Source organism: Penicillium argentinense (assembly GCF_028826775.1).
Source record: "Penicillium argentinense strain IBT 30761 chromosome Unknown utg000004l_segment0_segment0, whole genome shotgun sequence".
Lineage (NCBI taxonomy): Eukaryota > Fungi > Ascomycota > Eurotiomycetes > Eurotiales > Aspergillaceae > Penicillium > Penicillium argentinense.
The window spans coordinates 109,274-123,149 of record NW_026622663.1 but is presented as its reverse complement, the minus strand read 5'-3'; the positions used below and the strand labels follow the sequence as shown (position 1 = coordinate 123,149).

At 50.5% G+C, this 13,876-nt stretch overlaps 5 protein-coding genes across 5 annotated transcripts; 2 read left to right on the top strand and 3 right to left on the bottom strand.

Moving 5' to 3' along the window:
- Positions 1-247: 247 nt before the first annotated feature.
- Positions 248-1,474, top strand: N7532_002999 (DUF3716 domain-containing protein; the record flags this gene model as incomplete). Its single annotated transcript, XM_056615493.1, has 1 exon — positions 248-1,474. The coding sequence occupies one exon, from the start codon at positions 248-250 to the stop codon at positions 1,472-1,474; it is 1,227 nt and encodes a 408-aa protein (XP_056475850.1).
- Positions 1,475-5,511: 4,037 nt separating this feature from the next.
- On the bottom strand, positions 5,512-6,681 carry N7532_002998 (C2HC-type zinc finger protein; the record flags this gene model as incomplete). Its single annotated transcript, XM_056615492.1, has 1 exon — positions 5,512-6,681. The coding sequence occupies one exon, from the start codon at positions 6,679-6,681 to the stop codon at positions 5,512-5,514; it is 1,170 nt and encodes a 389-aa protein (XP_056475849.1).
- Positions 6,682-8,565: 1,884 nt separating this feature from the next.
- N7532_002997 (DUF4219 domain-containing protein) lies at positions 8,566-8,907 on the top strand (the record flags this gene model as incomplete). The annotated part of the gene is made up of 1 exon (XM_056615491.1): positions 8,566-8,907. The coding sequence occupies one exon, from the start codon at positions 8,566-8,568 to the stop codon at positions 8,905-8,907; it is 342 nt and encodes a 113-aa protein (XP_056475848.1).
- A 1,843-nt stretch (positions 8,908-10,750) lies between these two features.
- On the bottom strand, positions 10,751-11,908 carry N7532_002996 (uncharacterized protein; the record flags this gene model as incomplete). The annotated part of the gene is made up of 1 exon (XM_056615490.1): positions 10,751-11,908. One exon carries the CDS (start codon positions 11,906-11,908, stop codon positions 10,751-10,753), a length of 1,158 nt encoding a protein of 385 aa, XP_056475847.1.
- Positions 11,909-12,157: 249 nt separating this feature from the next.
- On the bottom strand, positions 12,158-12,985 carry N7532_002995 (uncharacterized protein; the record flags this gene model as incomplete). Its single annotated transcript, XM_056615489.1, has 1 exon — positions 12,158-12,985. The coding sequence occupies one exon, from the start codon at positions 12,983-12,985 to the stop codon at positions 12,158-12,160; it is 828 nt and encodes a 275-aa protein (XP_056475846.1).
- Positions 12,986-13,876: the final 891 nt, after the last annotated feature.

Below are 13,876 nucleotides of genomic sequence, written 5' to 3'. Positions count from 1 at the left end.
TCAAAGAACGTTTGGTCACCGAATCAAAGACGGTATCAAGGAATGTGTTATGGAAAATCAGTGGGTAAGGGACGTTAGCCTTATAAGGAGTGAAAAGGCTCTTCTGTCTCCGTCTGTAAACATTCAACCACTCATCACCATCGTCAGTCCCTCAGCTGCCCGAGCGGCTTCGGACAGCCTGGAGGAAGCTGCTGTGTCAGCGGCCCGTGAGCGACTGGAATGCTTGTGGTCGCCAGAACCCGCCATCATGGCCGGTTCTCAGAGCGGAGATTCGGTTTCTGGGGATCCTCGCTCCTTACGTGACGGAACGCTGCCCTCTCACCAGGAAGAAGCAGAGGAAGAGGAGGAAGAGGAAGAAGAAGAACGGACGGTTCCTGAGGAGGAGAATATTGAAACATCTTCTCCAGTTCCTCGTTGGCGTCTGCGTTTTCAAAGCCAGGTTCCGTTTTTCCAATATTCCGGTCTTCCAACAACCAAACTAGCAGAGTGGTGCATTGATATGAGAGGAAATTCCCTTGTTTCATCATTCACTACCGATGCAGACCGAGCGGTAATTAGGAAGCTGCCTGAGCAACCTCGGTACGTGGATTGGAGGGTGGTGGATGGTATTCCACAGTTCAAAAACTGCAACCGCGCTCAACAGCGCCGAGCAGCAATGGCGCAGCGTTTCGGACAGCTTGCACCTCTGGGTGAGGAGTGTAGCTACTGTTCCTCTGGAAAAGGTTCCTTTGAGAGCTGCCGTGTGGCGATAGATGACAGCAACACTCTGATGTTCCAGGGTAGTTGTCTGTGTTGTGCCTTTCTGGATGGAGGAGCCAAATGCAGCTTCCGTACCATGCGTCCTCTCTGGATAAGGGCGTACGAGAATTCTGAATCCCTTGCAGCTACAGGCTCTGCTCCTTCAACGGTTCAGCGACGAGGTCGTACCAAAGCTTTGGCCAAGACCGCTCCACCTCGTTCTGGCACAGTGATCCGGCATTTGGAACAGCCTACTGCCCCTGTTACTCAAGGCCACAATGGTCAATCCCGTTCTGGTGTTTTCCGAGGATATGGAGCTAGTTCCACTCCGGGAGGCCATTCCCATGGCTTAACTAGGGGTTCTCGTCGTGTTCGAGTCCGTTCCAATATTCAGGAGCATCCGCGCGCTTCAGTAGAATCACCTTCTCTAGCCATTCCGACCTCCCTGACCCGTTCAGGCTGGTATTTCGACCTTCCACCAGCAATTAATCCGCATGAGGACATGCCAGCTGTGGATTATCGCCTATATGTGTCCCCAACCACTCAATTGGATCGGCAGGAGTCTGATCTTCGTGTTCTGCGCCAGGCCTACCATGATGCGCTTTCAGTTCGCCAACGAGCGACATGGGATGCATACCGAATTGGACGTCGGATCCAACTTCTAACCCAGAAGCCACCTACTCAGAGCTCATGGCAAGGTAGTGGTCTTTCGGAATCAGAGAGAGAGCAGAACTAAGAGTCGTAGTGGACATGGTTGAATCTGTCTCTTCTTAATACTGGATCAAGTCAGGGTTTCGGTCTTTGGTTAGCTTCCTTTGGCGCGTGGATTTCCGGATGGGTTTCAGTATCTCCAGAGCGCTCCTGCCCTCCTGGCGGTGGCCAGATGTACTGTATTGAAATGAATCCAATTCAGTATTCAATTGTCGTTCGGTAACCTTTCTAGCAGCCCTAGTTTTACGAGTTTCCGCTCCTTCTGTATCTTCTTTACTTGCAGCAGGGCCTTTTGCTGCGGAAGATTTGACAGCCCTCACGGTACGTTGCTGCTTCATTCGTTTCTTCGAAATGACACGTTCCGTGATAGCCTCATCCTCCCCCACTGAAACTGAATGTTCCCCTGAACGTTCACGTGCTTCCCACTCAGCTCTGGTGATGGTGGAGAGTTCTGAGTATGAGGGGGGTGTAGGCTCCTCGCTGTCTAGGATCTTGCGAATTTCCTGTGGTTTGTGTAGCGTGTAGCCCGCTTTTTGAATAGCCCGCTTTGCTAGTGACGATGTCCACAGCCTATCTGGATTATCAACTTGCGCTTCGATAAGCCTCGCTCCGTTGATCAAATTCCTCAAGACCCTTCCTCCTGGTTCGGCCAGCGCATATGTGCCCAATGGATGCGCCTTCAAGATCTGGTAGGGGCCGTACCAGCGGCAATCCAGCTTCTGTCGATACTCATTCCGAAGCAATACCCATTGTCCTGGTTTGAAACTCGTTTTGGTCACAGCTTCATCCCTAATTCTCTGGGTTTTGATAGCTCGATTTAACAGAAGCTCATTTGCTTTAGACGGCGCATGATTTATCAGACGGACTCGATCTTCCCAATCTTGGAAAGGTCCTACTGAGTCGTCCCATTCCGAATTCTCGTCACTCGGAATCCTTGGATGTTCTCCGTACACCAGATAGTACGGGCTCACACCGAGCACACTATGTTCATGAACCCTTGTGGCAAAAAGAGCTTGCGGTAGGTATTCATCCCACAGTCGGGTTGGTTTACCCATTAGGTATTTTGTCAGCATCCGGCCCAGTATCCCGTTAAAGTTTTCAACTTTCCCGTTCGTTCTGGGGTGATACGGGGTGGTGGTCCGGTGCTTGGCTTTCAAAAGTTTGATGTAATATTCCACTGCTTTAGCAATCAGGTTCCGGCCATTGTCGGTAATTATTTCCCGTGGTGCACCGTATTGAATGAAGATATCCTCGTGTAAGAACTGGCCAATGGTTTCTTCCGTGGCATCCGGTACAGCACGAGCCACAGTCCAACCAGTAGCGTAATCAATGGCGGTGATGATCCATTGGTTACCGTTCGGAGTCGTCGGTAAGCGACCCACAAGATCGATCCCCCACCTTTCAAACGGACGGATTCCTTCCTTCACAAGGTGCTGTGCAGTCTCTCTTTCCAGGGATTCGTTTAATCCCTGGGCAACCTGACAGTTTGGACATCTCTTAACAGTTTCCTGGATGTCAGTTCGTATTGTCGGCCACCAGGCGCGGGGCCGTGTTACTCCCTGAAGACCAGGATATCCCAAGTGTCCAAATTCCTCGTGCATTCTGCGCACGAAATCCTCTCGGAGGGGCATTTCAAGATATGGTGCCACCACCCCGTCAGCATGTGTGAAAACCAGTTGACGGTTAGTGTCCGCATCAGCTCTCATCGGTAATTTCACTGTTCTGTAGCCGAGGTGTGGTGCAAATTTTCTGACGTATCGGCTCAGCTTCTTGTTGGTAGGGAGGTGTCCAGAACGCAAGATTCCTCAGTGGCTTTGAGCCAGTCTTGTTCTGAAAAATCCCCTACTGTAAGAGTGTTTAACTGAGCCACCCAGTCAGGGCGATCTTGAGCTATATTGGCTGGTGTGTCTTCGACGAAATCCGGCCGCCGACTGATTGCATCTGGAACCACAGCTTCTGACCCCTTTCGGTACTGAATCTTAAGGTCATACTGCTGAAATTCATCCACCCATCTAGCCAGTCGCTTGCTATATGTTTTAGTTGTCTGGAGGTATTGCAGGCTGGCATGGTCTGTGATGATTCTTGTGGTGGTTCCGTTCTCGATGTATCGATCCCACAGTCGGAGTGCTTCCTTGATTGCAAGCAGCTCCTTTTCATGGACCGGATAATTCAGTTCTGCGGTACTCAATTTTCGACCGTCAAATGCTACTGGATGCAACTTTTGATCCTCGCCTTCTTGATACAATACGAAACCGATAGCCCATTCTGATGCATCGGTCTCGATAATGAAGGGTTTGAGTCGGTCTGGCTGCATCAGAACCGGTGCAGTAACCATGGCTTCCTTAAGATTCCGAAAAGCCAATCCTGCTGCGGTGTTCCATCTGACAGGACGAAATTTTTTTACCCGAAGCTGAGCATCAGCTTCTTTTAGAAGCTCATGTAGCGGTGCTGCAATTCGTGCGAAGCTTCGGATAAACCGTCGATAATATGTGGCGAGACCAAGGAACTGTCGAACTTCGTGCACATTCCTTGGCCGTGGCCATTCCTGGATGACTTTGATCTTTTCTGGTTGGGTACGAACTGTTCCATTTCCGACGATATGACCACAGAACTCTAGTTGCTGGGTAGCAAATATGCATTTTTGCGGTCGTGCATATAATTGTTGCTGTCCCAATAGCTGTAGGACCTGGTCAAGATGTCGGTAATGGTCATTCATTGATTCAGAAAAGATTAAGATGTCGTCCAGATACACAACCACACACTTTCCGAGAAGTGGCTGTAAGGTTTGATTCATCAAAGTCTGGAATGTGGCGGGTGCATTGCACAGCCCGAATGGCATGGCGAGCCATTCGAATTTCCCCCAGACTGTGTTGAAAGCTGTCTTCGGAATGGCGGATTCTTCCATACGAACCTGCCAATATCCCGACGCCAGGTCAATCTTTGACAAGAATTTAGCCTTACCGATGATATCAAGGAGTTCTTGAACCCTCGGTAAGGGATAACCATTCTTCAAAGTGACCTCGTTCAGTGCTCGGTAATCAATACACATCCTCCATTTATTGTCCGGTTTCCGAACAAAAACGACTGGGAACCCCCATGGACTTGCGGACGGTTGGATCAGGCCCTTCTGAATCAGATCCTCAATTTGGCGGCCCAACTCATCCAATTTCTCCACGGAAAGCGGATATGCATTAATATTCACAGGGTTGGCGTCCCCTGTATCCACCTCATGCGCGTGGTCACGTTCTGGCGGTAGCTCCTTCGGCAATTCTTCCGGAAAGACCTTCTGATGCTTCAGAAGAATCTCCCTAACTCTCGAGTCGTCATGGTGCGGAACGACCAGCTTGAATTCCGAACCCTCAGCCTCATCTTGTGTAGGCTGCACAAGAAAAAGATAGGCCTGAGTAATGCGCTTCCTCAGAGCGCGTCTCACTTGCTTTCCTGTAAGCAAGTCGAACGAAGCTATGCCCTTCGTGACAACCGGGCTGCCCTGCAGCGGCAGCACCGTATGTTCCCTTCCTTGGTCATCTCGAATCCGCATTTGCGAAGTACGCCAACTTAGCCGCGGGTCGTATTTCCGAAGGAAGTCTCTGCCTAGGATCATATCATGTTCTGGGATATCAAGAACCCAGACATTGATCCTTCCGAACCATCCTCCAATCCTTACAAGGACTGTAAAGGATCCATGGGTGGGGATCTGTCCGCCATCCGGTAATCGTACCGAAAGCGATCTCCCACCTTTCTGATACTGAATCTCTCCCCCCATTCTCCGCACTAACCTTTGTGACACAAAGGTGTGGGAGGCTCCTGAATCAAGGAGTATCTTAACAGCGGTTGGTCTAGCTGTTCCCTGTCTTACCGTCCCTGCGAAATAGATCAGCGAGTCTCCTATAACGTTGAGGCTCGCGTCCAAAAGCTCTCGTTCCGACACTACAGTCTCTGAATCAGAATCCGAAATTGCAGTTTCTGAATCTGATGAGTACTCAGGATCCAGAAGATCCTGTACTTCCAGAGGCTTCTGTCTAGAGGCTTTGTCCATTTGGTCGATCAATGCCTCCACATTTACCGACCACTCACTTTTCCCGACGGCGATGTCATTGTGTTCTGCGTTTTCCTCCTTGAGGTTTGGCAGTCTCTTTTGTAATGTCCAGACAGGCCGCAATTGAAACAACGGCCTCTTGGAATCCTGGGCTTTGACTGCTCACCCTTCTTCTCTGATGTCTGTTTGAATTCTTTCTTCCTCCCTGAAGTGGATCCTAGCGGTGCACCTTGCATGTATGAGAGGTCCATAGGGTCACCTGTTATTGATACAGCATGTCCTCTAGTAGCTCCCTCTTCCAGGCCCACAAAGGCTTTCACAACGGCGTTCCATTCGGTAGGATGCTTTGGTAAAGCATGCCACCGGACCTGGAGATCTGCCTTGGCACCATGAATCAGATCCGCTATCATCAGGTCTTCGGACATATTTCTGAATTCCAGATCGTCTGCCGCTTGGCGTAGGTCGGCTGCATACTTATGAAAAGGAGTTTGGTTCCCCTGGGTCATCCTTCGGTATTTGGCATACCTCTTTTCCGGACTGAGGTATTCACTGAATTGTTCTTCAACCCAAGTTTTGAACTCTTCCCATTGCATGCCTTGAATTGATTTTCTTCCGTACATGACCCGCCATCGGTCTTCGGCAGCTTTCCGGAGATTCGATTTGGCTGCAATAATTTTCTGAGTATCTGAGATCTCGACTTCGGTAAGCCCTTCCACATCCTGGAAGTGGCGCTCACACGCGAGTATCCATTTGCGCGCCGCATCGTCCTTGAATTGCCCCAAGTACTCAGGGATTCCCACTAGGTCCTTGAGGAGTGCCTTCCGAGTCTCCCAATCTGCTCTCCCAGGAAGGAGTCCAGCTGTGCTAGCTGTTCCACGGATGGCTGATCCTGAGGAGTTACTCGGAACGTTGGCTGCCGCTTCGGTAGCTCTTTGTTGTTCCTCCTGTCGGCGCTGACCTTCCTGGATCCCCCACGCCAAGGCCTTGATGGTTTGGACCTGGGCTGTCGGGTTTGTAGCGGATAGCCACTGAACGTACTGGGCTTCCGCCATGTCTGCTGGGAGTGCATGCAGAGCTTGCATTGTCCCAGGTGATATGGCTCGTGACAATTGGGGGTTCGGAACGGCCCCTGGGGTACCAATGGTCTCCGGTATCGTCCCTTGGGTAGGACCCGTGGTTTCGCCCGATTCCATAAGGTCTCCTTGATTGGACATAGGGATTGTATAAGAACGATCAACAGAATAAAAGATTGAAGAAGCAGTATCAAAGAAACGCAGAACAAAATTGAAGACATAAGATAAAATTCAGTATAGGATGGTTCTTTCCGACTGGATGGTCACTATGAGTTGTTCTCATAGACACTCTTTCTCAGCCGATTCCGAGGCACTATTTATGCCCTCGAAATAGCACTTCCACTTCATGTTGACAAGGAGATTTCAACTGAGGGGGTCCTCTCGTATTCACTGAGTCCGCATCTCAGTAGCCAACGCCTACCAATGGGCGTTCAAGAACAGTGTCGACTTGCCGTTCTTTCCACAAGAGGTCGTCATAGGCTTCAGAATGAGGGACAAAACACACGCTTCCACTAGCCTTGCTCGCTCCTAGCGGCTTCCTGAGGCGTTTCCCCGCTCGAAATAAGATTTCATGACGTCCTCGATGTGTACCGAGCGTCACGGGAGGAGTTGACTGTCCTTATTCCGGGGTAAATGGTGCTCCCACATCTCATGGTAGTCCAACTGTGGAAGAGTATTCTCATTCCTGCTCCTTATCTGGCACCCTCAGTCTCCTGTTCAGGCCCTTGATCGAACTTGGGCACGTAGACCGAAGTTGATGGCGAGTAAACAAAGCTCGCATATTCCGAAGAGCTTTGGCCGAAGCTCATCAGAACGAGCAGTTGCCTGCCGGCCAACACACCACTGGGCCTGCCGTAGGAGGCAGGCCTAGTAGGACATGCTACCAGATGTGATAACTCAACAGAAGGGGTTGTCTAGTTCTGAAAACTATCTGGGGCATACGGTCTTATATACACTAGCGTACTGAATCGGAGATTCAGTATTCCGAATGGAACTTAGTAAGCCTGTTCCACACTGTACTGACTGACCTAACCAGGGTTGTCAGTACCAGACCATACCGCGTATTCTGTGCCAAATATCACACCTGTATATATTCCTCGGGATCGTTCCTGACTACCTCATCCGAGGACGAGGAATTTCATATTATTATCCAAGCTCACACTTTGGACCGGTGAGTTTACTTCATCTCCTACAGAACCAAGCTAACACAATGTAGTCATTAGGGTTTCCGGGTCATGAAGAAGATACCGAAATATATTTCATGCACTGTCCCGAAGCTGCTCAGCCCACAGTGGCGTTGCTTGGTGTTGTTCTTGAACGCGATGGTCAACTAACTGGCGGCCCAACTCATTCTTCACTACCGTCTCCACAGACTACTTTTTACAACAGTTCCGCTCGAACCTATCACAACTTCCCAGTCACCGCGTACTTCAAAAATGGTCAGCGGTGGGCGAACTTTCCACTACTGAGCCCAAATTCCTGTCTTCATAACAGATCGCATTTTCAGCCTCGCAAAAGAACATCGCCAATCAGCAATCATAACGAATAATATACATTTCCTCCCAAAACCAAATTATCATTTACCCGCCACCCATTCCTCAACCAGTAAACGAAAGCATATAGACCATTAGTCTCAAATAGCCAGCCCTCAAACCCCAACTAAATCGGCGGCAAGTTCACAAACTGAACCACTTCCTATCACCCATCCGCGACTACATTCCCCTGAAGTAGTTGCTCTTGTTGTGATATGTCGTATCGTAACGGAATCAATTCCTAACCTCACGGAATTACCAGCTTTGATTGGAAATCAATCTGGAGGTCGCATGTGTATATAAACCCTCAAGTTTTCTGTCCAGAAGGAATACAAGCAATCTTCCTTTGAATTACAACAGGTTATGAGCCCGGGTGCTAACTTCTCGGGTGTCGTCTCCACTCACTCTGAGAACCACTGCATACTACAACTTGTTGAAGCTATATTTACCCCGCACTTCAGGCACAGCCACGATGCCTGCACATCTTACCGAGTCTCCCGACCGAAATGTCGCGGCTATTGAGCCTTTAACAGGGAGTGATAATTATGCAACGTGGAAGCATCTTATGACCTCCTACTTAAAGGCAAGACAAGTCTGGGATGTCGTGTCCGGAGATCTCCAACGCCCTAACTGCCTTTTTAAATACGCAAAACCGATTACGGCCGACATTGTTCCACTGGTTGATGAACGCCTTATTGGAGCCCCAAGACAGAAGGCTATCGAAGCTCGTCTAGAAGCTGAAGTCCAGGCTTTTGAGCGACATCAGGAATGGTCCAAACGTGAGGCTGAAGCCTATCACAACATCTCTCCATAATGAGGATGAGGAGACCAGACAAATTACATAGCCAGATACCACTGACAAAACGAGCCCTCGTCACTGGCTACCACACCCCCTCCAGAGAGGCGTTCTCGAAGACAACGTAAAACATCATACATCGATATCCTTGCACAATCGAAATACAATGGCTAATTAGCAATTTTCTGAGTTTTCTGTTTTCCAGGGTGTTTCGGCTATTAGTCATACTGTACGCCTTTCTCATTGGTCAGTGCTTATTAGGCTCGGCGGGAGAGTAGGGTGTGTGTTTCTCGCAGTGTTTCTGGCAGTGTCAACGTCGGCGTCGGGCAGCCGTGGGGTTGGTAACCCCTTCCACTCCGTTCCTTCGTTTCAGGGCATCATCATCATCATCATCATCATTGTACTGTAGACGAGGCCCATCTGGAGTCGGTTGGGGGGATGGAAATGGAATGGCCAGCAGTGACAATACTATCTTGGTGAGGGTCAACTTCCCAACCTGTCCCGTGCCGCAGCTATATGCAGACCATATGTTATTCACATTCCCCTCTCGGTATCCTCAGCTCTGTCTCATCGTATCAGGATTTGCTAGATGATTTATCCGCCCCATGTCGAGCCATATGATGTCTTCGTCCAACTCGTGGTCGCGACCCGTTTGTCTCCTAAATAGTAGGAAGAATTTGTATAAGCTACCCCCTCTCTCTTCCTCATGTATCTCTTTATTATTCTAGTTTCTAACCATTCGGAACTTACTACAATGTCTCAGTCCCAAGTATCCTTTTCCTCCGATTCCTTTATCAATCCCAATCTTCTTCAATCAGATGACCTTCCTGATTTACCAAACAGTCAACTGACCGTGACTTCTATTCCTTTTAATTCCCCTCCGCAATTTTCTTATGCGCCAAAATCACTTGAGCGCGTCGGACCAACACTTCAAAAGTTCTGGATTCTCTATACCAGTGAGCCTGAGATGGAAGACTCCCGGAAGCAATTCATGGAATGGTGGCTAACTACTACGTTTGGATCGAACCCTCAATGCCGAGATGCCCTACATTGGGATGGGAAAAAAACATCAGTACTTTGGGAGCATTTTGAACAGGTTGCACATGAGAGGACAGGGGAGCCTAAGGTTATGTGTAAGCGGTGTTTTACAACCCTTACTCATCCAGGTCATAAGCGTACAGGAACCTCTGCGCTTAGAGCGCATTTGAAAGGAGGTACGTGTCGCTTAGAAGAAAAAAGGCGTGGAATCGACCAGTTGATACATGATTTAGTAAGTTCTGCATATGTTAAAGATACAGAGAGATATCACTAATATTAGCATCATCCATCACGTCTAGGAGCTCATCCGCCTCAGCGTCTTTCTCAGCACCCCCCCCCCCCCCCCCAAGACTGGGTGATGGAGATTGAAGTCCCAATGAATAACCATGAGGAGGAACCAACATGATATCTGTCAGGTAATATTGCTGATAAGAGTTGCACTGCTTTATTCGTCCCTTGGTCATTATATATGTTCACGATTCGCAGCTCAGTCGACACCCTCTTCACCCGAAGCTCCTGACAATCGCAGAGTGAACGATGTGCGTCCAACTTGACGTGGCTAATTGCTTGCCACAAACATACACACTCGCGCCCTGCCCCCTGGTGGAGCCGGAGGGTAAAGAAGCTCATGTGTCTGCTTGGCAGGGTGGTGGGTGTCATCCCTATAAGGGTTTCTCCATGACTCCTTGAATGCGATGATATCGGGCTTGCAGAACGACGGGATCCCGCAGGAATTGAGCCATCACAACGTCTTTGGAGCGGTTCACATTGTACTGGTAGATAGTAAGCTGCTTTTGTGTGTGTTGAAACTGTCGTGATGGATTCATTGGCGGTTGGATGTAGCTGGTTTCCTCCTGAGGGTTTTCCATTGGCCACTTGGCCGAATATTGAGAGAGATGCTCTCACTGTGAGGTTGTTTTCTTTTTCTGCTTACTTTGCCTGTCCTTTCAGGCAGAGTCGAGGATGGCTGGAAGTCCCTATCACTATAGCGCTCCCCTGTCAGAGATGACAACTGATCCTGGCGGAACTGTCGTTCCAGTTCCTCCATATTGACCTCATCAACCTTAGAACTGAGCTCTGACTGCTCTATGTCATGGTTTGCCCACTTCACGAGTTTGTTGATCCTGGTTGACCTTCGCTTTGCAGCAGACTCCATTGATTCTGTCAATCTGGACTGGCCGCCTTTTTCACTTCGCTTCTTTGCTTTCTCTTCCCTGGCCTTGGCCATCCGAGCTCTCGCTTTCTCAGTATTCGACAAAGATTTGTCTGTGTCGATGATAGCGGCGGCGGTTGCCGGTTGGAAGTCGATACCGCAGGTTGAGCGGTTGAAGTTACTGGTGGCGTTGAATTGCAGTGGTTCCTGAGTACGTGCAAACTTATATGATGGTGTTTGCGTCTGGTTCCCTTGAGCAGGAGACTGGGGTCGGCCAGCTCGCTGCCCGCTATTGATATCCCTGGATTGACTCTGCTGGTCTTCGGCAGCAGGAGCCATGGCTATGTCCTTAGCCGGTTGCACCTTGGTAGGTCTCCCTCTCCTGCCTAATGACACTGTTGTAACTGACTTGGCTGTCTTTCCCGTTTTCCTTGTGCTATGGCTCTGCGTGACAGTAGCGGTTTGACTTGCGGATGGTGGGCCTGTACCCTGCTCCCCGTTACTGGAGCGTGCGGCCGGCACAGAAGCGCTACTTCCTGTGCCGCTTGACTCTGAAGTCCCTGAGATCTGCGGTGTTCCCCACGAGCTGGGTGGAGGAGGTTCTAGTGAGACAGAGGGCTGGTGGACGCTGTATGGCCCCGGGACGCGATGATATATCCCCCGGAGTTTGGTGAGCTCCCTGCTCTGTTCCACCGCCGCCCTCCGCGTCTCACAGTCATCACTCCACGCAGCATGTGCGCCCTCGCAGTTAGCGCACTTGTGCTCGCTATGTGTACGCTTGAAGCAATCTCGAGACTGATGCTCCTCCGCACAGTACACACATCTCATGTTGTTGGAGCAGGAGGTGCCCATGTGTCCATATTGTTGGCAGTTGAAACACTGACGCACTCGGATCGCCCTGCCATACAGGATGGCCTGATAAAGGTTTGAATCCCAGAGGACCCCATGTTGGATTGCCAGATTCGCCGACTGCGGCGTCGTGAATTCCAGGATGATCGAGGCCAGCTTGGTCCCATCTCTCGGCACCCGCAGCCAGCTGATCTTTGAGATAGTTGCATCCCCCAACCAATGATGGTTTTAAGCAACAATGGCTTCACCCTTACTCGCCTGGACGTTCCGCAATGCCTCCACCGAGGGCTTATCCACCAGTGACTTGACCTGCATGCCGTGCACGATCACTCCCCAGGTTGGCCGATGCACAAACGCCGTACGGCCAAAGACTTTCACCCATTTCTCCCGATGGACCCGCATTAGCTCTGCCTCTTTCGCATCTCGCACGGTGAGCCGGATATCACCCGATTTCAACTGGCGAGCTGCCTGTACCATCACCGAGGAGAGGGTCGGCGTGCCCGTGGACCTCGCATGCTTCGCTCTGACCTGGTTTGCCTGCGTCACAATCTCCGCGGAGGTCTTTCTGCGATACTCGGCCACCTGAGATCTGTCATTGAGGCATATCACAACCTCGTGGTCACGTGAACTGTCCGGGCGCGCAGGGGAGCTGGATGCAGAGCCTGTTCGTGAGAGCTGGTGGGCTGGTGCAGGTGCCCTAGCTGCGGATTCAGCAAACGACCTAATGCTTTGCCTCGCTGGTGGCTCGGTGAGAGCGGCTTTGACAGCCTGAATCCCCTGGGAGAGCTCCTGGCGGAGCTCCCTCAGCTCATGCTGCCAATCGTTCAGGGGCAACAGCACAAGGTCTTTCGTCAGATCCTTCACGGTTTGAAGGGGATTCTTGACTTTCTCTGGCTTCAGGCCTTTCTGGCTACTGCTCATCTCCTCATGCAGCACCGTGGCATCACTATAGAGGTTCTGTACGCGTTCTCTGTTCGTTGGCAAGTTTTTCCCTGGGCGTCCGGCAGCCCCCGTCGGGCCGCGCCCAACAGCCTTCTCCGCGTGCGGCACCGGCATATCGTCCTGGGGGCTTCACAGCGGGTGTCACAAGATAGCGCGAGAAGTTGGATTGAAAATGCCGTTGAGTTTGTTACTCTAACAGGCATGGTTCCTGAGATATAACAAAAATTCAATTTTGCGCTTGAGTTGTTGTTTCCTCGACGCTTTCATCGTATGACGAGATTACCGAAAGGCTGCTGGCTGCAAAGGACATTGATGTCAACTTGATCGGCGGCTCTGGTCGACTTGACACACCCTTGGCACCGTTGCACCATGCCGTGACACGCTTGAATACCATGATTTTGAAGCAGCTGCTTGCGGCTCCAGGAATCGATCTGAATGTCTGTGCTGCGAGACAAACCCCCTTTTCTGCCGCCACTGCTGCGGGCAGAGTGAACACAATGACGATACTTTTGGCCCTGAGGGGTGTGGAGACCAATGCCGGTAGAGAGTTGATCGATCCACCTCTAGTTTAATAACAACAATTAATCTTCCTTTGAAATATAACAGTTACTACAGTACTCTGACAGGAGCGTGCATCATGACCGGCTTCTCCACAATTGCCACAGCGACGATGAGCTTTTTTACTAACTGAGAGAAATAGGCTTGTGCATAAACCGCGGATCAGAGTCAGTATGGCAGAACTTTATTTCCAGAGCCAAGCTGGATTAATCTCTGACCAGGTTTGGGGTGGGGGCTACGAGTGGGTGGAACGAGCGGGGCGGGGTGGGTTGTGCGAAGCTTACCTACGGCGGTCTGCGTCGCCACCAATCACAATACTAGAAATTGTGCAAAGACGATGTGACAGCATGCTCCACACATGGGTCTATGCCTGTTTGCAGTAGTTCGTTCCGTCTGCCGAACAAACTGTAATTCTTGCGCATGTGACAGAGCGCTCACTACACTTCG